Source organism: Strix aluco, chromosome 1, assembly GCF_031877795.1.
Source record: "Strix aluco isolate bStrAlu1 chromosome 1, bStrAlu1.hap1, whole genome shotgun sequence".
In the NCBI taxonomy this organism is placed as follows: domain Eukaryota; kingdom Metazoa; phylum Chordata; class Aves; order Strigiformes; family Strigidae; genus Strix; species Strix aluco.
In genome coordinates, this window is record NC_133931.1 from 156423884 (window position 1) to 156443487 (window position 19604).

General features: G+C 42.7%; 1 protein-coding gene across 2 annotated transcripts in view; it reads left to right on the forward strand.

Annotated features, from left to right (window-relative positions):
* The first annotated feature begins 2160 nt into the window (after positions 1 to 2160).
* Positions 2161 to 19604, forward strand: part of DCLK3 (doublecortin like kinase 3) — a 30741-nt gene continuing 13297 nt past the window's right edge. For both annotated transcript variants that reach the window (XM_074841703.1, XM_074841712.1), the window contains exons 1-2: positions 2161 to 2299; positions 16132 to 18020. In XM_074841703.1, coding sequence (XP_074697804.1) covers positions 2230 to 2299; positions 16132 to 18020 — 1959 coding nt within the window. In that variant the 5' untranslated portion in view covers positions 2161 to 2229. The remainder of the gene's footprint in view (positions 2300 to 16131; positions 18021 to 19604) is intronic.

Consider the following 19604-nt stretch of genomic DNA (forward strand, 5'->3'; position numbering starts at 1 on the left):
AAGCAACACTTTAGTTATGTTCCTCCAGGCAGTGGTATTCCTAAAGATCTATTATTTGAAAATAACTTTGTTACTCAGGGCAAACAGATAATGATGACTGACTGTAGGATTAACAAGCTCTAGACAAGGGTGTAAGGGAAAAATAAGAAAAATGGAATTAGAGAGTTTTTAAAATTTTAAACAGCCTGGAAGATTTCAAACGAAAGTGAAATTATGCTAAATTTTTAGTTAGCAACTTGCTAACTTAGTATTATATGTGTTGCAGGTTTTGACAACCTGGGGTTTGACTAGTTTACACGACAGTTTTTGTCTACGCTTTTATTTTACATGGTTTCATTCACCAGATAGTCTAGCAAAATATAAATGCTCTGTGTCAAAGAGCCAGAAAATGTGTTTGAGCTTTCTGTCCATGTCTTTTCACTCAGCTGTTAAAGAGCACAGTGAAATACATTTCAGGATAAATATTGATCAAGATCTACATTTACAAAGGTGTTTGTGTCAAACTGCGTTGCCTCAGAAATGATGAACTATTCCGGAAGTAAAATAGAATGGGGCAGCTGGACAAAACTTTCAATAAATGACAGAAATCAGAGTCTAAGGGATATGTTTAGCATGTTCTGCTTTGTCCTGTTTATACAGTTTGAGGCCAGAATGATGGAACACTAAATCTTTTAGTCTGACCTACTAGATAGCCCTGGCCAATAAATTTTATCCAATTACACCTGTGGCAAGTCCAACTACTTCTATGGGGATAGAGTATATTTTCCACAGAGACATCCTGTTTTATTTGGAGATTTTCAGAGAAGAAAACACAGCTTCCTTCTGTAATTTGTGCCAACAATTACTCATGCCCATTGATAACATTTCTAATTTGAATTTGCCCAACTTCAGCTTCCAGACGTCGACTCTATATTATTGTTTTCCTCTGCAAGGATAAAGGGCCTTTTAATTCCTGGTATTTTCCCCTATGAAGGTATGTAGGTGCTGTTATCAAATTGCGTCTCCTTCTTAGTATGGCAAATGGTCTGACTTCTTTTCATACAATCCTTAGAACAGCTTTGTGGCTTGCCACTTCACATAGTTTCCAAACAACTACGTGTGCCAGATGCGTAGCCGGCATCCCATGGGCAGCCTGGATGCTGCGGCACGGGGAGATGAAACTAACTCTGTGTTCCTCCTCACCTCCTCATACTTTACGAAGACGTTGGGCAACCAGTTTGTTGATGTGTCCAACATACACTTTATTTACAGAATCACAGAATCATCTAGGTTGGAAAAGACCTTGAAGATCACCTAGTCCAACCATTAACCTCACACTGACCATTCTCAACTCCACCAGATCCCTCAGCGCTGGGTCAACCGACTCTTCAACCCCTCCAGGGATGGGGACTCCACCCCTGCCCTGGGCAGCCCATTCCAACGCCCAACAACCCCTTCTGGAAAGAAATGCTTCCTAATATCCAGTCTGACCCTGCCCTGGCGCAGCTTGAGGCCATTCCCTCTTGTCCTATCGCTTGTTCCTTGGTTCAAGAGACTCATCCCCAGCTCTCTGCACCCTCCTTTCAGGTAGCTGTAGAGGGCGATGAGGTCTCCCCTCAGCCTCCTCTTCTCCAGACTAAACCCCCCCAGTTCCCTCAGCTGCTCATCATCAGACCTGTGCTCCAGACCCTTTACATCGCTTAACACTTGTCTTTTTTAATCCAGGCCAAATTGGATGATTTACCAAGCCTGCCTGGCATGTAAGGGGCTACAACAGACGTTGTCTGCACTCGGGGGGGCCTTGCAGCCGCGCCTCGCGTCCCGCCACCCGGGGAACACCCGCGGGGACGGGTGAAGCCCCACGGCACAACCAACTCCCGTGCCGGGCGGGTGGGCGTCCGGCTGAGGGGGGAAACGAGGACTCCCCGGTAGCCGCGCCCTGACAGAAGGGCGTCCCCGGGGAAAGGCGGGGAGCGGCTGCGGCGCCGGGGGAGGCGGGAGAAGAGCGGGCGCGGGCTGCCGCCTGAGGAGATGGCGGCGGGGAGGCGCGGGGCTGCCCCGGGAGGGCGGGCTGGGGAGGTGTGACCGCTGGTGTGGCCGTTGCGCGGCGCCGCCTCCCCGCCGGGTCCCCTCCTTCCCTCCCGCCCTCTGCCCTCACAGCTGGGAGGCGGCGCGGAGAGACCGCCCGTGCGGTGGGGCGCGGTGCGGAGCGGAGCGGGCAACCCCCGGGCCGGGCCGAGCCCCCGCGCCATGCCGGCCGCCGCGCCGCCCCCGCTTCACCCCGCCGCGGGCTCCTGCTGCCCCTACGGCCACTGCGCGGGTGAGTGTCCCCTTCCCTCGACCCCGCTTCCCGGGGGGCACCCCCCTGCCCCGGGGAGGATGGGGGAGAGCCGGGGGCGCCGCGCCCCGGCTCCGGGGAGGGGGTGAGGGCGGCTCCGGCGGCGAAACTTCCTCCGCGGGTCCTTGCGGGGCTGCGCTGAGCGGGGGGAGCTGTCGGTGGCGTTGGGGCGTGAGATGGGGCGGCTTGGGAGGGACGGAGCAAGGAGCGGTGCCCGTAGGACGGTGGGACGGAGGCTTTGGGAGGGAAGGAAGGCTTTTAAAAAAGGGGGTCCCCGAAGGTGCGAAGCTGGGGTTGGTTAGTCCACCGCGCTCCTTCAATCACTTGTATTTTTGATTAAAGAGAAGACACAAACGCTCCGCTTTGTATCGTGGTGGAAACTAATGAAATGGATTCGTCGCGCAGCCCGTGGGAAGCGGAACGAGAGGCTGCTGCCAGCCGGGGAGAGGGTCCCTGCTGCTTCCCAGCGGGGCGCTATGGGGGGGGGGGGACACAGGGTCTCTGTGCTCCCTTTGCCAGGCCGAGACACCCCCCAGCAGCCGTGCGAGGGGCAGGAGCCAGCCTCGAGGTCCGAGCGTGGAGCCGGCGCTTGCTGTTCCGCGGCGTTACCCCGCGCTCCCATAAAAATTGAAGATTGGAAGTAACTTGCGCTCTTGGTAGCCGGTGTGGGTGCCGCTCGCTTGGGGTGAACGCTCGTGGGCTGCTCAGAGAGCACCGATGCTCTGCAAAAAAAAAAAAAGTAAATAACACGCGATGTGGCGATTTTTTTTTTAAGCTGTTGCACAGCTGCGTGTTCAAACACACTTTAAGGGTGGTGAATTTTCCCTCGGCTGGGAAATTACTACAGCTGGAGCTACGCGGGTTACAGGCTCAATGGGTGGGGAGGGCTGTGGTGTCGGATGGGGGTGCTGTGACATGCGGTAGCCAAACCTCCCGGGGGAAGAATGCCGGTTGTGCCCTTGTCTCCCCTGACTTCTGTAGTTACATCAGTTATGTTTGCTCCTATTTAATAACAGAACAGATATTTATAGGAAAACTGCTCCATAACTTTTCACTGCACAGCGTTATTTTCTGCCTTCCTCGGGTGCATTCAGTACACAATGTCAGCAGGGCTGGCCGGGCCACTGATTTGAGCCAATGGACCAGTTTTCATGTTGTGAGACACGGTGTTTGAAAACAACCCGGTAAACTGAAACTTTTGCTATGCTGTGTACTGAAACACTTCATTTTTTTTAAAAAAAACCCTCGCAACAGTATAAGAAAGTTCTGGCTTCTTCCTCTGAGCATTTGGATTGCAACCTATATTGTTTGAGGGGATAACCTAAGAGTTTATCACCAAACCAAATCATCATGCATGCTTTTGCTCTTGGCTTTATATAGAAATGAAAATGTATGTATATGCATGTTTGCATGCAACTTTGTCTTCTCACCTCCTTGTCTACTTTTTCTTTAGCCCCCCCCCTTTTCTTCTTGACACTTCTTGTGTTTTTAATATGGTCTAAATGCAGTCTTGACTCTGAAATGTTGAGAACCAGCAGAGTCCCAAAACAGTCAGTAGGTGAAACCAAGTTTAGAAAACATATTATTTATGTAGTAGAAATACAGTTATTATAGCAACTCTGTCATGCTCTTCTCAAGAGGTGGCTGCATTTTATATCTCGGGAAGCCATCCTGTGGTTCTCTGGATAAAACTGATCCTGCAAAGTTAGAATCTCTTTCTTGCAGTGTAACGGGCGTGGATCTCCTGAAATGGCACGACTCTTTCCATGAAAATTTTTGTAGGATGTTGGGCGACATTAGCTGAGAGCTAGCTTCTGGTAAATCTCCATCTGTGGTTCATTAACCTGAATTGGTTAATTGGACTTAAACTGTCAGCAAAGATAAGATAACTTGGTTTTAATTCAAGATATTGGCAGCTGTTCAAGCCTCTGAATTTGAGCTGTGCTAAAGTTACTGTGTCTTCATTGTTTGTTTTTTTTTTTTTATACTCAAGTTAATTACCTTGGGCATGCTAACCTGAGTTTTGAATGTATCTTTACCTGGTAGTGTCACTATATGCTTTGTATCTGTCTGCACTGCTGCTTTTTCTAGTCATGATCTGCAGAGTTTCACAATTTTGGCATCTGCGGGACTTTCAGCATGTGGTGACTAAGGGAAGTTGTGTGGGATTCATTTCCCCATTTCTAAGATTACTTAGCTTTGTTTTCTGCAGAAAGATCTATAGTTTTGTAGTTATCAGGGAAGCTGGTGATCCTTCCTTCTTTTCCAACAGCTCTAGGTCAAATTGAGTTGGTATCTGTCAATGGTTTTCCTCTTTTCCTTTGGCTTTCCTAAACATTTAACAACATTTGAAATCAGCATTATATAGATTTTATTGTAAATATAATTAGCATCAGAACATTATGGTGACTTTAAAGCCCCAGTTAGGTCTGATCCAGATCTCACCGAAGGTAATGTGAATCTTTTAATTAGCTGCAGTGCAACTTGGATCAGAGCTGAAAATGTAGTGGTTGAAAGAGGTGAATGTGATGTTTCCCTTCTTAACAGTATACTGTTTTCCAGGTTTTTCTAATTTTCAGGGTACTGGGTCTGTCCTTCTGGAGTCTTCACCAGATACAAGAAAGAATGAAAAAAGGAGGGGGAGCTAGTGCCTTGATTTGGTCTAATGTAAATTTAGAGTTTTGATAATGCTTGCAAATTGTTCATCTTACCTAGCAGTAGTTTGCCTTCACCGCAAATGAAAGTCAGGCATGTTTACCATCTTCCCTTTGTTGTTAGTCTAGTTTACTCAGTCAAATTATTGTAAGAATGCAAAACAATTATTTATGTCATATATTCTTAGAAGAAACTCTCGGTAATCATTCTGAAAACACCATCTCCCACTCAATCAGTATTGCTAGCCTGCACATATACTCCATTTTTTTAGTTTTCTTGTCACCCCAAGTAATATAGTTAATGGAAATGCTGAGAACTGTCTGGTGTTGTGAAAATCCTGATCTTTCTGCTTGTCATCATGCTTTTAAGTCTAATTAGCATTAGCTTAGAGTTTTCCCTGAGAAACCCATTTTCTTTTATAAGTTCTGCAAAACATTTTATTTTGCAATGTTCACTTTAATACATGAGTCTCTTCTGAAAAAGTGGTTCTATAATAATGGGGTTTGGAATCCTACATTTTTATGCAAGTTAACCTCTCTTAAATGTGCCAAATTTCCAAAGAAAACTTCTGGGTAATTGACCCTTTTGCAAACCAGATGGAGAATCAGACTCTGGCTGGGTCTTTGCTTTGGTTATGCAACAAGGTTATTGGTAATAAAGGATCTAGAAGCCTAATTAAACCCTCAGTGACACCTCTGCAAGCTCTCTTATTTTCACTGGGTTTGCTCAGTTGCAACTGATTAGTCATCAAGTTGAGATTTTAGGAAGCAATGCAAATAAAATCTCCCACAAGAAGAAACACAGTCCTGCTCCTTTGACTGAGGCAATGTTGGCTAACAGGATTAAAAAGCAGTGAAAGCTTACTTTGTGATGAAACATGAATAATTAATTTGAAAAATATGGTAGTTCAGGAGTCAAGAGCATCAACGTGGAAGTGAAACTCCCTGTACACTGAGCACTGAGAAACACATGGAGGGCTTTGCCAGATGGATCCTGGCAAATATCACAGTTGTGTAAGATGTTTTTGTTTCCCTCTGTCAGTTCTGTCCCTCTCCTGAAAGATTCTTGATGGAAGGTTCTGGACTGCAGAGCTCACTTCCCTGGTTTCTGGGGCAGACCCTAAAGCTGTCAAACTGCATAACACAGCCATGGCTGTTCCCAATAAAATACACAGCCTGTCATCTTTTGAAAGAAATCAAATAAATGAGCAGTTTCATAATATTCTTTTTTTGGTTTTATGCAGGGTAACAACTTAAACTGAGCCTCACACCTCCAAAGGCACTGATTCATTTCACGTGCAGTCTTACATTTCACTTAGTCTTTAGAGATTATGCATCTGTATACTTCTTTAAAGGGCTTTCTTTATGCTCGCTTTTTAATTTGCTACCCTTAAAATGTCAGAAAGCAGATAATGAAAGTGGGGTTCTGCTCAAAAAAAAAAAATTAAAAAAAAATAATTTATGGCACTTGTGACTCATTACCAGACTACATGAAATCTTTACCTTCATCTGCTGCTCTGGGGGTGATTCAGCTCAGTTTAACACTAACACATGGCAATAGCCATCTGTGTTTGCTGTAAATATTTTATTTTTTTTATTACAAATGGCTTGATTTAGAAAATCCTTAACTATACAGTGGGGTGGCCGTGGGCCTGCAAGGGAAGGAGGTGAGCGCCTGGGAAGGTAACTTTTGTCCAACCACTGTTGCAAGGTTGGAAAAGGGAACATAACACTCAGAGAGCAAACCAGGCTGCCCTGCAGCAGTCTGGACCTTGCTGCTCCTTCATGGGGGGAGCTGGACAAGAAAGGGCCAGGGCAGGCTGCAAAGGGGCTCTGAACACTTAGTAAAGTGGAGAGGGGAGTGGGAGAGAAGCAAGGAAAACCTTGAGTTTATCTTCTTTGAGGAGAAAGAAGGAAAGGTGGCTGATAAATGTTATTTATCCCTTGTGGTTCTCATACAGTAAATATGGTCACATGTTGCTGCATGCTGAGCCTCCTACATGCATTTCACTGCAGGATGGCACCCACAGTGGGGCTGGAGGTGACACAGAGGCACCACCCATCCTCAGAATGGAAAAATCCAGAGCTTATCTAGCCATAGTGAGGGATCCAGTGAGGGCACCCCTCAGGCTCCCTCCCTCTGCTGAAGTCCGGCCAGCTACACGGTTTTCTACCCAGGCTCTCCCTTCAGACAGCCCTCCCCATCTTGGGAACACCTTTGCTATTACATCTCCTTGCTTTTTAGCTGCTCTGGTACTCTTTGCCTTCTAGGATCTCCCACAAACTCAGAGGTCTGTGTCCCAAAACCGACAGTGAAAAGCGAGTGAGAGAAATGGGCAGGGAAAAGGAAGTAGAGTCCCTTCTTTCTTTCTAGAGTGAAAGACTGGGGAAGAATGAGAATAGGCATTTATGGGATTGAAAGAGTTGGAGATCTTTAGTTTCCAGTTTGCATGACATAATGGATGTTTATTCTTAAAATAAAAAGCTTTTACTCTTAAAATAAAAAGCATAGATGTTGAAGATATGGTGCATGATGCAAAGTTTTGAAGTCATCTTGCCTGTCCTTATGAAGTCAGGGAGTGGGTACAAAGGTGTGCATCTCCCGTACTCTTGTAGTCTAGGACAAGCCACTAAGGACGTTTTCTTTCCTCGCAGCTGACGCTTTGGCACTTACTTAATGGTACCAGACATATTTGGCCGGGAGAAACTTTAGTTCTGTTAGTGACGTGTGGGACAGAAGGAACCCAACTTGACACACAGCTGAGTTTGCAGGACTGACAGTTAAAGGAAAAATAATATTGCATGCAAATTTAAGCATGCTTGATGTGAAATTGTGAAAGATAATGAACTTGGAAACCTGTCATACTAATTTTATAGGATCTTTTAGGGCTAAAACTGTACATTTATGAGATAGAGATATTATTGTGGTGGTTTTTTTCCCTTTTGGTAGATGAGCCCAAATTTGGTTTTCTTTGGTGAACTTAGAATACTGCCTAAGCTGCTGAGTGATTTTTAGTTTCTACAAATTGGGTTAGGTTGGGTCAGCGATTGATCTTCATTACACTAGTGCAAATTGGACATGGGATGTGCTGGCATAAGTATGACTGGAGATACCCATTAGGGTAGCAGAAATGATGTTATAGAAATTAATAATCTTTTTTTAAATTTTTTTTTTTTGTTCATTGTGACAGTATTAAAACTGTTCTTGGAAGATTTAAGCTGATAAACAGTATTTGTAATATTGAACATGGTTTTGTTTTTCTTCTGCACCAGTAGCTAATGCAGATAAGAATTAGTGTAAATACCATGATGAGTTGGTTTTTTTTAATGTAATTGGATAAAATACACTTTGGTCTTCTAAAAATACTTAGACTGTACTTATTTTGTTTAGTAAACCATGTTTATAATACCATTTACTGCCTTGCCATCAAATGTATTCTGAACACATGATTTGTTCAATGTATCTGTTCAATGTATAAAAAAAATGTATTTCTACGAGGCCAGGTACTTATAATCTAACATTATTCAGGTTACAAAGTCAAGCCTTTATGACTATTTATTAGCAGTGCTGTCCCCCCAGTCTGTGTTCCTGTGCATTAAGATATAAACATTAATTACACTGTCAAATGCTGCTTTTTTCCCCCCAGGGTCTGTGGTGGCTCCATCAGTGCATACGATGGACACAGTTTACCTAATGAGCATCTACTTACTCTTTACCCTGGCTGTTCGTGCCTTTCACTGCATGCTTTTTGAACCCTGCTGTTAATGCAGGCTTATTAACTTGTGGGCTTTTCCATCATGGTTATTGCTACAGCAACAAACATGGATTAGCATCTCTGTGACACCTGTAAAGGGAGGGCATGAACTGCATACCCCTTTGCAGCCTGCCCTGGCCCTCTCTTGTCCAGCTCCCCCCATGAAGGTGAAAAAAACTAAAGTCAAAAGTACTTTAAAATTTGGCGAAGAATGCAACTTGAGGTGCCCAGGTCCTGAATTTTGGGATGACCTAGCATTTTCTATGTGTTGTGTTATATTACCTTGTGTCTGAAGTACCTCTTCCAGTATATTCTCTTGCAGCTGTGAGCACTGAGCAGGTTTGCGGATCAGGTCTCAGGATATTATTTTGGCCACCAGAATGTAATCCTCTCTGAGAAATCTAGATTAAATCGATTGCTTTGAAACTCTATAGAATTGGTTGAGAGAAAATCCACTTCTTCAGGGCTGCACTGCCTTACTCAGAGAAACTATTCTTCTTCCTGTGTTCTTTCACTACACACTTTTCAGCTCTTCTAATTACAGATTTTTTTACGGCACAGTCCTGATTCCAGTTTATCTGTAAAAGAGGATCTACTGTACCCTGGAGTAGACACAGTTTAGAAGTGCATGCAGTTTTTCTGATCTTGTATGCAAGGAGGAAGTGAATTCAAGTCATGCTGATAACTTTAATTTTGTCTTGTCTTAATGATGACCTTGGTAATGTTCTTGTAATGTAGTCACCTGTTTGTGCATGTAGTTTTTCCTGTGAAAAATCAAGGTGAACTAATATGGTAAGTGACAGCAAAATCAGGTAGATGTCCTTACGAAGAGCTGCAAGGGAGCAGACCATGTGAGGACAGTTCTGTTGCTGGCTCTCAATCCCATCCCTTTGCCCAAGTTCAGCATCCAACCTGACTTCCCAACCTGCTCTTATTCTCACCCTCACATTTTACTGCTACCCTATTACAGTCTCCATCTGCTGCCACTGTGTCAGCAGAGTTCGTAGAAATTGCTATCAGCCAGTATCAAAGTTCATAGGAATTGCTGTCAGACAGTGTCTAACTATGGGCCTATTTGCTCCATTTCCTGCAGTCTGTCCCAGACCCTCTTATAACTTCTTTTCTCTTACCCTCCCAGGTTGTTTAGTCTGGAGAAGAGGAGGCTGAGGGGAGACCTCATTGCCCTCTACAACTACCTGAAAGGAGGTTGCAGAGAGCTGGGGATGAGTCTCTTTAACCAAGTAATAAGTGATAGGACAAGAGGTAATGGCCTCAAGTTGCGCCAGGGAAGGTTTAGACTAGATATTAGGAAGCATTTCTTTCCAGAACGGGTTGTTAGGCGTTGGAATGGGCTGCCCAGGGCAGTGGTAGAGTCCCCATCCCTGGGGGGGTTTAAGAGTCGGGTTGACATAGCGCTGAGGGATCTGGTGTAGTTGGGAACTGTTAATGTTGGGTTGGTGGTTGGACTGAATGATCATCAGGGTCTTTTCCAACCTAGACAATTCTGTGATTCTGTGAATTCTTCACTGGGTTTCCTTTTTCAGTGTTAGTGTCTGGCCCTGCTATGTGCTGGTTGGATTCTGGACGGTGATACCAGGAAAGCAATACCCCTTTCAGTTCCCTCTCCTATTCCCAGCCCTCCTCTTCTCCCCCTGCAATTTCCAGCTCCCTCTCCTAGCTCCTACTGTATTGTGTCTCTCCTTGGCATTTCCCCAATCAACTTCCATTTTTAATCCCTTTGCTGTACCCTGTTTTATAAGAAATTTCTAATTCTGTCTCTTTGCTGGGCCAATTTGTCTTCCATAACACATGGGAAGACAGAGTGACCCCCTTCTCCCAATCCCCTGATTGTTTGGCTCTGTGTACATGTTTCCTTTGTTAGCAAAATCCCTGTGTTCCATGTTTTCTTCCAGTCTCCCTTCTGACAAGCCATTTCCAATCTCCTCTGTTCCTGTTAGGGACTCTCAGTCTCCGTGTGAGAAGCCTAGCTGCCTTTACTGAATCCCAGACTTTTGATTCAACTGCTCACCTTCCACTTTTTCTTACTAACTTCACTGTCTCGTCCTGACAGCTGGTGGGGTTTTTGAAAGCAGCCAGACACTGACCTCCCACTGAAATGGCTTGCATAATACCTCTGAATGCCCCATTTTCAGATTTTCCCTTCCTTCATGATCTGCTCTGTCTACTCTTGTCTGAATTAAACAGTCTCTACACAGAGGAGCACTCTGGGATTGCCAAGAAGACGGAGACACAAACTGTCGTCTTAGTTCTGGTGCTTGACCCTCCTCTAGCAGTTACTAAAGTAGCTATTACAGTGGAAGAGACATTTTGAAGCTTGGCTTGAAGCATGCTGGGGTCCTCAAGGTCTGCCATACCTCTGAGCTTTGTGAGCCTTTGGAGCTTGCTCAGGCTGGAACTAGCAGGGACTGTCCTGCTACGTTTGGCACTGTCTCAATCCAGTCCTTGTGAAATTTGACTTTCTTTTTCTACTCAGGATTTTATCTGGACAAAACTGACACGGTGTGACTGCCTTTCCTTGCTGCTGAAATAACCATCAGTCCTGCCTCAAACAAAATCTCTGCCCTAAAATGCATGGCAGGGAGGGAAAGAAAGAGAGGGTGCTACAGCTATGGCTCTTTAGAGAAAAATTCACCTGTAGTGTTTCCAACAGTAGGAATGTAAATAATGCCCATGTAAAATTTACTTGCTGTAAAAGGATGCCTGTGATCATATTTTGTTTCCGTGTAACTAATTTAGTACACTGAGTCTTGTCACACTACTACTTCAGTCTTGGGCACTAACAATGTGCCCTAGCCCTGAAAGTTGCAACATTTAATAATTTACAGCAGGAAGAGGAGATCAAGATTGACATACTTCTAGAGGACTCAGACTGCATCCTGGAGCTGACTGCTGATGCACACTGGTAACCTGTGTGAACTACATACTTGGCTGCTCTGAGTTAAAGACTAGAGCATTCTTCACCCTTAAGTACTTTAAGATACTTGTTGATGCTTTGACATGAATTAAATGTTTTGGGTTCCAATTAAGATAATTTTTTTTTTCCTATGGTCTTTGTTTTGCATGCGCTCAGCAGGAAGACCTTTTTAGTGATATTCTTTCCCATCCTGTTTGAAACAGTATTTTGTTTATGATATATTTGGACTAATATATTGAAATAACTCCTAGATACACAATTTCTGTCATGTACAACTTTACTTGCATGAAGAATGCTGCTAATGTTTTCATGGGAGTTTTCATGGAAAGTGGAGGCTTTCACATTTATCCAAGGCCCTCTAAAGAAACTGCAGGGCTTAAATAACATCATTTTATTCACAGAAAGCAATGCCATAACTAGATCCTATTTCAGTGTTGCCTTCTGTTTTAAATTGTGTTGTAATACTCTTTGTAAAACTTTAATTCCACTTCAACCTGTGACTTGGTAGCAGAATTAGCTGCTGAGTAAACCATTCAGTTAATTACTGAAACTGTGATCTCAAGCAGGAGAACCAAGAAGGAATGCAAGATGAGTGGCATTTTTTTAATTAACGAACAAAAACTTATAGACGGGTCAAGGGAAGAGATAAGTTTTGAAGGACAAATGGCAGCGGTGCATTTTTAATTGCAAGAATAGGTGACCTCTGGCAAACCCCATTACTCTGCTGTTGTAGAGGGTGTAGCCAGGCAATTCCTTGAGATAAGATTGGTTGAAGCTCTGTATACACACCTTATTCAGAGCTTAAGTCTTCTGAATTTGCTTTATTTTACTCCAGGTCCAGAGTATGAGTCAAAACCCTACAAGGAAAGGTCTCCTAGAGGAATTTTCGCAGTTTCCCCCCATGCCTTCCCTCCTGCTCAGTGGGATTGACTGTGACCATCACAAATGGTTTGCAAATTGGCTTTTAAAAATGAACCACAGAAGCTGTGCTCCCTGCAGCAAGCATTTTTTCTCCAGGGAGCACTTGTGCTCTGATCAGTAGGTGCTAAACTTCTTGTTCCTGCTACCTGTTTGAGTCCTCAAATTTCTGTGTCCCATCCTCCTTGCTTCTCTAGAGACTTGGTGTGATCGTTAACCCTACAAGACCATCATGTCTTCATCATCTGGAGCTCTGTATCACTCTGCGAGTCCCAGTTTTCTTTCTTCTGTGCCCACGTGCACGGCTTAGGTGGCACGCATGGTGCCCTTCACCAGCCATGCTGCATTATCCCTGCCCTTCCACAGCAACGGTCCTCAGCCATGCTGCTCCCCTACACTCTTCTGCCTTCTTAATCTTTTGCATCATCCTATGTATTGATACTTGTGATACACAGGCAGGTATAGATAGATGTGTATATGGATAAAAATAGACAGATACATGCATACATCCATCCATACTAACATTTATAAGAAATATGTATATTTGATAATCATTAGCTCTCAGTAAGACAGTAAAAGAAAAAACACATTTTATTCTCTGATGTATAATTTGCCAGTACTCAGACTCATTGAAGTGTTTCTGATCCCACCTCCCTCTTCCTCCCTCTCCCACTTGTATATAAATATGGAAACAAGGTTTTGAAGCAATATAAATTCTAGCTATAGGATTTGTGTATGTGTGTGACCTTTGAAGGCTTTCTAGAAATGCTGCTTTAAGTGTGTGCACTTTCCTGACAGATTGAGGCTTGCTTCATATGTATCAGTTAAAATAAATATAGCATAACTGGAAAATAACAGAAACTATGACTGAAATAGTGGTAACAGGCTACTGAAATTAATTTTTTATTTTATGTAATATATAGTCATTGTGACCACCACTTTAACAAAATTTGACACTTTCCTTTTTCTCAGGAAACATTAGGAGATTCCTTTATGCATTGATTTAAGCATTCATGTAACTTCCTTTTTCACCTTAGAAAAATATGCAATATTATTGCCAGTTTAAAAAGCACAAAAACACATTCCTGGATTGTTCTTAATAATTACATAAAACTGCTCTTATTCCATTAGTTATAGAATGAAAAAGGAAACTTGGTTTCTGTTTAAAGCTTAGCTGATTTAGTGAAGAAAGGAAACATAATTGATGTTTGGGTAATTGAAACAATCAACAGTGCAGCCAGGCACTTGAAATGAATGGTTTATAGAAAGGTGTGATAATAGCGGCTTAGCTGGGAGAAACATAATCTGTGGGAAAAGTCATTATTAGTGCAGCATTTTTTTAATGTTGTACCAAGATTATAAACAGGAAAAATGTCATGCACTGTTCCCATAAGCAAGATAATGCTTTGATGACAGTGGGTATGTAAGAATCTGGAAATGTTGATTAAATTCAGAGCTTTGGCAGTTCCTGGTAACCAACATCTTCTGGAGTTGATTTAGATTTCAGAGAACTATTATTACATCTGAATTTTTTGTTTTGTTTTGTTTTTTCCCCATTCACAGTAGGCTTTATTCTGGGTAGAATGTAAATATCTGATTGCTGAAAAATCACTAGCACATATGTAGTCATCTCTTGATAACAAGAGATCATCCTTAAAAAGCAGAATGAAGACAGAAATAACTTGTACAACCACCAAGCATTAGTCACACGTAGCTCTTATATAATGCTTACGTCTTCAACCAGCGTGCTGGCAGCTGGGCTTCTTTGTGATATTTATTTGGAGAAGAAGGATCTGTCTCATTTGGCAGAGGAAGAAAATGAAGCCAAGAGTTAAGGGGCATGCTGGGGGGCACGCAGCGCTGAGCCGGTGAGAGTATTAACAACTAAGCAGTGTCCGTTATCGTACATCGAACAAAGCCGACAGTGGAGGAGAGGTCTGTGGCAGTGCCTCCTCGTGTGCTTTCCCTACTCAAACCCCAGCCTTTTGAATGTGCTATTTTTGAGGCAGAGCAAATCAATGCTGCAGCAGTTGTTGTATTTTCCCTTTTGTTTGTTGTTCTAGGTGAGGAGGCGTATTTCCTCTTCACTCTATTATGCCTTGATGAAAAGGACAAATAAAAATACATAGCTTGAGATACTGAAAATGGCTTTTCAGCAGTTGAAAACCAAAATGTAGTAGGCTTAAGCTTGCCAGAACTCTTGAACACATGTGTGTGAACCATGACACCAAGAGGAACGCTCATATGCGCAGATCTTCCTTTGTGGATTTGCCCACTGCACTGTGACCATATCACCATACTAATGGATGAAAATGGTTGTGATTCTCTGGGAGATAAGCCATTTGTGTATGGGAGTTTCCTTGTAGTGGTTCAGTAATCATTCTGGCTGCTTTCTTTTGGCTTGGTCTTGTTATTTCATACATATTGAATGTTTGTTTCCAATTGAAATGCAAGACTATTAAATGGCGTTGGAAGCACTCTATGATCTCATTCTGAAAGTTTATTTCTTGAGGCTGAAAAGAATTGCATTGTAATCAAGTTTTAATCTTAATAAGTACAAGAAATCAGAGTACTTTAAGTGGACTTTTTTATACTTAGCTTATTGTTGTGTTTATAGACAGTGAATTATGTTCTAGGTTGGTTTGTCCATAACCATGTGTTATGCTTTCAGTTCTTCCTTTTCAGAGTTACATGTAATGAGTGGTGCTGTTTTCTTTGGCTGGTCTTCTAAGATGAAGTATCAGAGGAAAAACTGTTAATGTCCCTAGAGGATATTCAGAACTTTGTGTGATTTTATATAATTTTTGGAATAAAAAAGTCAAACCAAAATACTGGAAAACCAGGACTGCAATTATCAAACAAAACTAAGATGGCCTTTCTTTAAGGGAAAAATTTAAACTACATTACTAATAAATGTACTATAAAATTGCTGTAAAATTATAGCAAAAGTAATGCTTTTAAAAAAGAATCTCATTTATTTAATTTATTATAGAAGTCTAGAAACTAAATGAATGGTCCAGGGAAAGTGAAGAGGAGGTAATTATAAGAATATAAGGTTATGCACACATAGCCATCTGGTAGCAATTTTGAAACAGAAGTAATTAGTTTCTTTTACTTTATACAATGTAATTGTGGAACTTGTTGCCACAGGGTTTACAGAGGCCAAAATTGTAATTGGGTTCAGAAGGGAATTGAGTGAGTTCATGGCAGGTACATAAGAGAACGCTAAGCAATCTGGATGCAATCCTGGCAGAAGTAACCCCATTTTTTTGAGGCTTTTTGGAGATGAGAGAATTTAGGAGAAGGATCTGTTTCCAATATTTTTCCTTTTTAAAAAGCATTTCTCTGTCACAAAGTGCATTTACATTTTCTCACAAACTTGAAAATGTTTGTAGTTGTGTGTATGTGAAGTTACTTCTTTGGTGGCAGGTAGAGTTCTTTATAAGCATTGAACTGACCTACCCTTACATACACTGACATGTAGAAAAACTATTGCTTAGAAAGACCTGATGGTGCAAAATTAGTAATATGCCTGCTCTTTGTTTGCCTTAGGATGCCGAGGCTTGTTTGACCATTCATCACACAATGCAAGCTCAAAAGTAAAAGAGAGGAAGCTACAAGGGACTTGTCCTCCTGTTGGTCATGGAAGCTATGGAAAACCATGTTTGAGTGAAAGCAGTCATAGGTCCCCATTTTTTAATCCCCGTAATGGTTTTCACACGATACATTCAGAGCACAGTCCTGTGAAGCCAAGGATTATTACAGTGGTGAAACCTGGCGGGCGCACACTCAGAAGGATAACCTTGCTTCTCAACAGGAGATCGGTCCAGACCTTTGAACAGCTGATGGCTGACATTTCAGAAGCTCTGGGATTTCCACGCTGGAAGAATGACCGCGTGAGAAAGCTTTACAATCTGAGAGGCAGAGAAATCCGAAGTGTCTCTGACTTCTTCAGGGAAGGTGATGCATTCATAGCTATGGGGAAGGAGCCCCTCACTTTGAAGAACCTGGAAGTGGTATTACAGGAACTTTATCCTGAAAATCCTTACGCTGCCAGTGCTGCCATTCAGCAGAATGAGGAGCAGTCCCAAAAACTGAAGAGCAGGCTGTATGACAAGGCTTCAAAAGTGGACAGTGGCTTTGATGAGACTGAAATTACCAAGAACTGCAGCAATAGCATGTCTCCCAAACTGGTAGCTGGACATGAAGGAAAAAGTCAAGCCAAGACAAAGCAAGAGGAAAAAATGAGAACCAAAAAAAAGTGGACTAGAGAGAGCTGGGGTAGTGAGCAAGGAGTGAAGCCTTCTAGAAAAACCCGAGAAAGCGAGAGATACCTTAACCACGAGAGGAGTTCTGAGGAGGGATTAGAAGAGAGTTCAGAGGAGGTGGTGAGGTGTGAGAAGTGTGAACAGGAAAGGCAGGCCAGGCAAAAGTTACAAAGGGAAAGGCAGGCTGAGGCTTCATTTGAGAACAGAGATCTGAACTCAGGCGCATGTCAGAGGTACCATGTAGAAAGAAATGCAAAAATCAGGAATTGCCGAAAACCTTCAGAAACTTGTCTGGAAGGTGAGGAAGTTGGTTGGAAAGATAGTGGCTGTAGGAGGACGTGGAAGCCCCTACATAGGAATGTTAATGAAGGGCTGGAGAAGCAAAAAAGGAGCATTGAGAAGGAAAGAGATGTGGAGAAACATGAAAACCATGGGAAGGAAGTAATAAAAATCAAGAAGAATGCTGTAGAAGGGCTGCAGCTGACTCATGAAGCAAAGGAAGAGAATGGAAGTAGCTGTGTAATGAACCAAAGTGGTTGGCTAAAGAAGGACACTCCAAGGGATGCTGAGAAACCATCTAAAACACATAGGGAGGGCAGAGAGGGGCAAAGGTCTAAAGAAGAGGGTGCCAGAAGAGAGGGGAATATCACATGTAGAGAGAGTGACATGGCGCGACGAGAAAAAACAGGGGAGCGCAGAGTGAATAAAGAAGAAAACAAGGCTCAGGGATTGGAAAACACAAGTCGGAGGTATGCCATTAAAAACAGGACTGATGTGGAAAAACACTATGAGATTGGCAGAACTATTGGGGATGGGAACTTTGCAGTGGTGAAGGAATGTCGCCACTGTGATACCAATCAGATCTATGCCATGAAAATTGTTGATAAATCCAAGCTGAAGGGGAAAGAGGACATGATGGAAAGTGAAATTCTGATCATCAGGAGTCTCTCTCATCCCAATATAGTAAGCTTAATTGAAGTGTACGAGACAGAAGCTGAGATCTACCTTATCCTAGAGTATGTCCCAGGAGGGGACTTATTTGATGCAATCATAGAAAGTGTGAAGTTCACGGAGCACGATGCTGCTGTCATGATCACTGACCTGTGTGAAGCACTGGTTTATATCCACAGCAAGAACATTGTCCACAGGGACCTCAAACCAGAGAATCTTTTGGTAAGTATGGGCAAACGCATTGCATATGTGCAGGAGTTGAGTTTATTTTCCTTTTAGTTATTGATCCTTGAATATTTTTAAACAAATATTATGCAGAGATAATGCACTGTGGCAGGACTGTTTGGAAAAATGGGTACGATTTTGAAGTGAAATTAACATTAGAGTTTACTTCACGTAGATCAGCTGTGCGTTGCAGATAGCAGTGCTTGCAGATAGAAATTCAAATAAAAATGACCTGACATTTGGTCACTTTGGGTAGTGAGCATTTGTATTTTTCTGGAAATCAGGTCTGTTACTTAGCATCTGACTTTTAGGTATGCAAGGATGAATTTTTTTGCAAGAAGAATGCACTGAATCGAGAAGCATCTCTCCTGCAGACCAAAATTTATTAAAATTGCTAATTTAGCTTATTTGTTTAGTGGAATTTTTGTCCACTGCAGTCACACATCCTGCAGAATGCTGTGCTAGTCCTCTACTGTAGTGATTTCTATCTTGTGACAATTTATTTTCTTAGGAGCAGAAGTATGATGCAGTTGTTTGAAATAATCTGACAGTAAAATGTGAGTGTTTTGGTGAAATACAGCTCTGAAGTCAGCTCAAATACTAACTTCATGCCGAAGAGAAAAGTTCTTTTTTCCATCACATTTCTGAGGCTACATTCTTTGCATCCAGCACTGAAGTCAATAGAGTTACTCACATGTGTGAATGTGCATAGAAATGTTTGCAGTATTGACACTTGACAAGACACCCGTTGTAGAACAGTAACAGTAAGCAACTCTCCCTTGCTAATCGTCTGTTACTCTTGTACTAAGGTTCCAAATATCCTGATAGAGAGATACCAAATATTTGCCAGTCTCTAACAAATCAGATTTGATCTGCTGGTGGAAGATCATAGTTAATCAGAAAAAAAGGTAGTAGATGATTTAGTCCTATGTGCCATTCAGTTCTTTAAGGGAATTAATTTTGGGAAGAAATCAGTGTGTATTTCTGGAGAAAAGCATCAGGTGTAGCCTGTAGGACATGCAGAGGTTGAACAAGGCTGGGCCTGAACAGTTTGCTCCCAAACCTTTTGACTAACCAAGAACATCTATACTGGGTCTTGCTATGCATCCTGCTCGGTCTGATGAAAACACTTGGTATGTGGTCTGTGTGTAAATAGAAGATGGTGAGTGCAAGTGGCTTGTTTGCAGGAAGAAGTAGGCTTGCAGGCCCTGCCTTCATGCCTCGTTTTGCCATTAGAACAAAACTCCACTTAGAACTGCAGGGCGTTTTCCAGAAGCTGGTTTTCCATTATGAACCAGGCTCTGCTCCTTCTTATTTGTTGAAAATAAGCTAGTGCATGTGAAACACCTGAGACCAGATGCTTCATTTCCTATGTAATCATCGCAGTGGTGCAGGTAAGTAAAGAGAGGCAAGACACAGGTCTCTTCAGGTTGTTTCCACATTTAGTTCACAGCACTGCAAAACAGAGATTGCTGGGCAGTGACAAAGTTGTGTAGCACTGAAATAATCATGTTGCCCCTTCTGAGAGAAAATATTTTTCAAGGACAGACTGGCTCCCAGCTTGTAGGTATTTTGTCATAT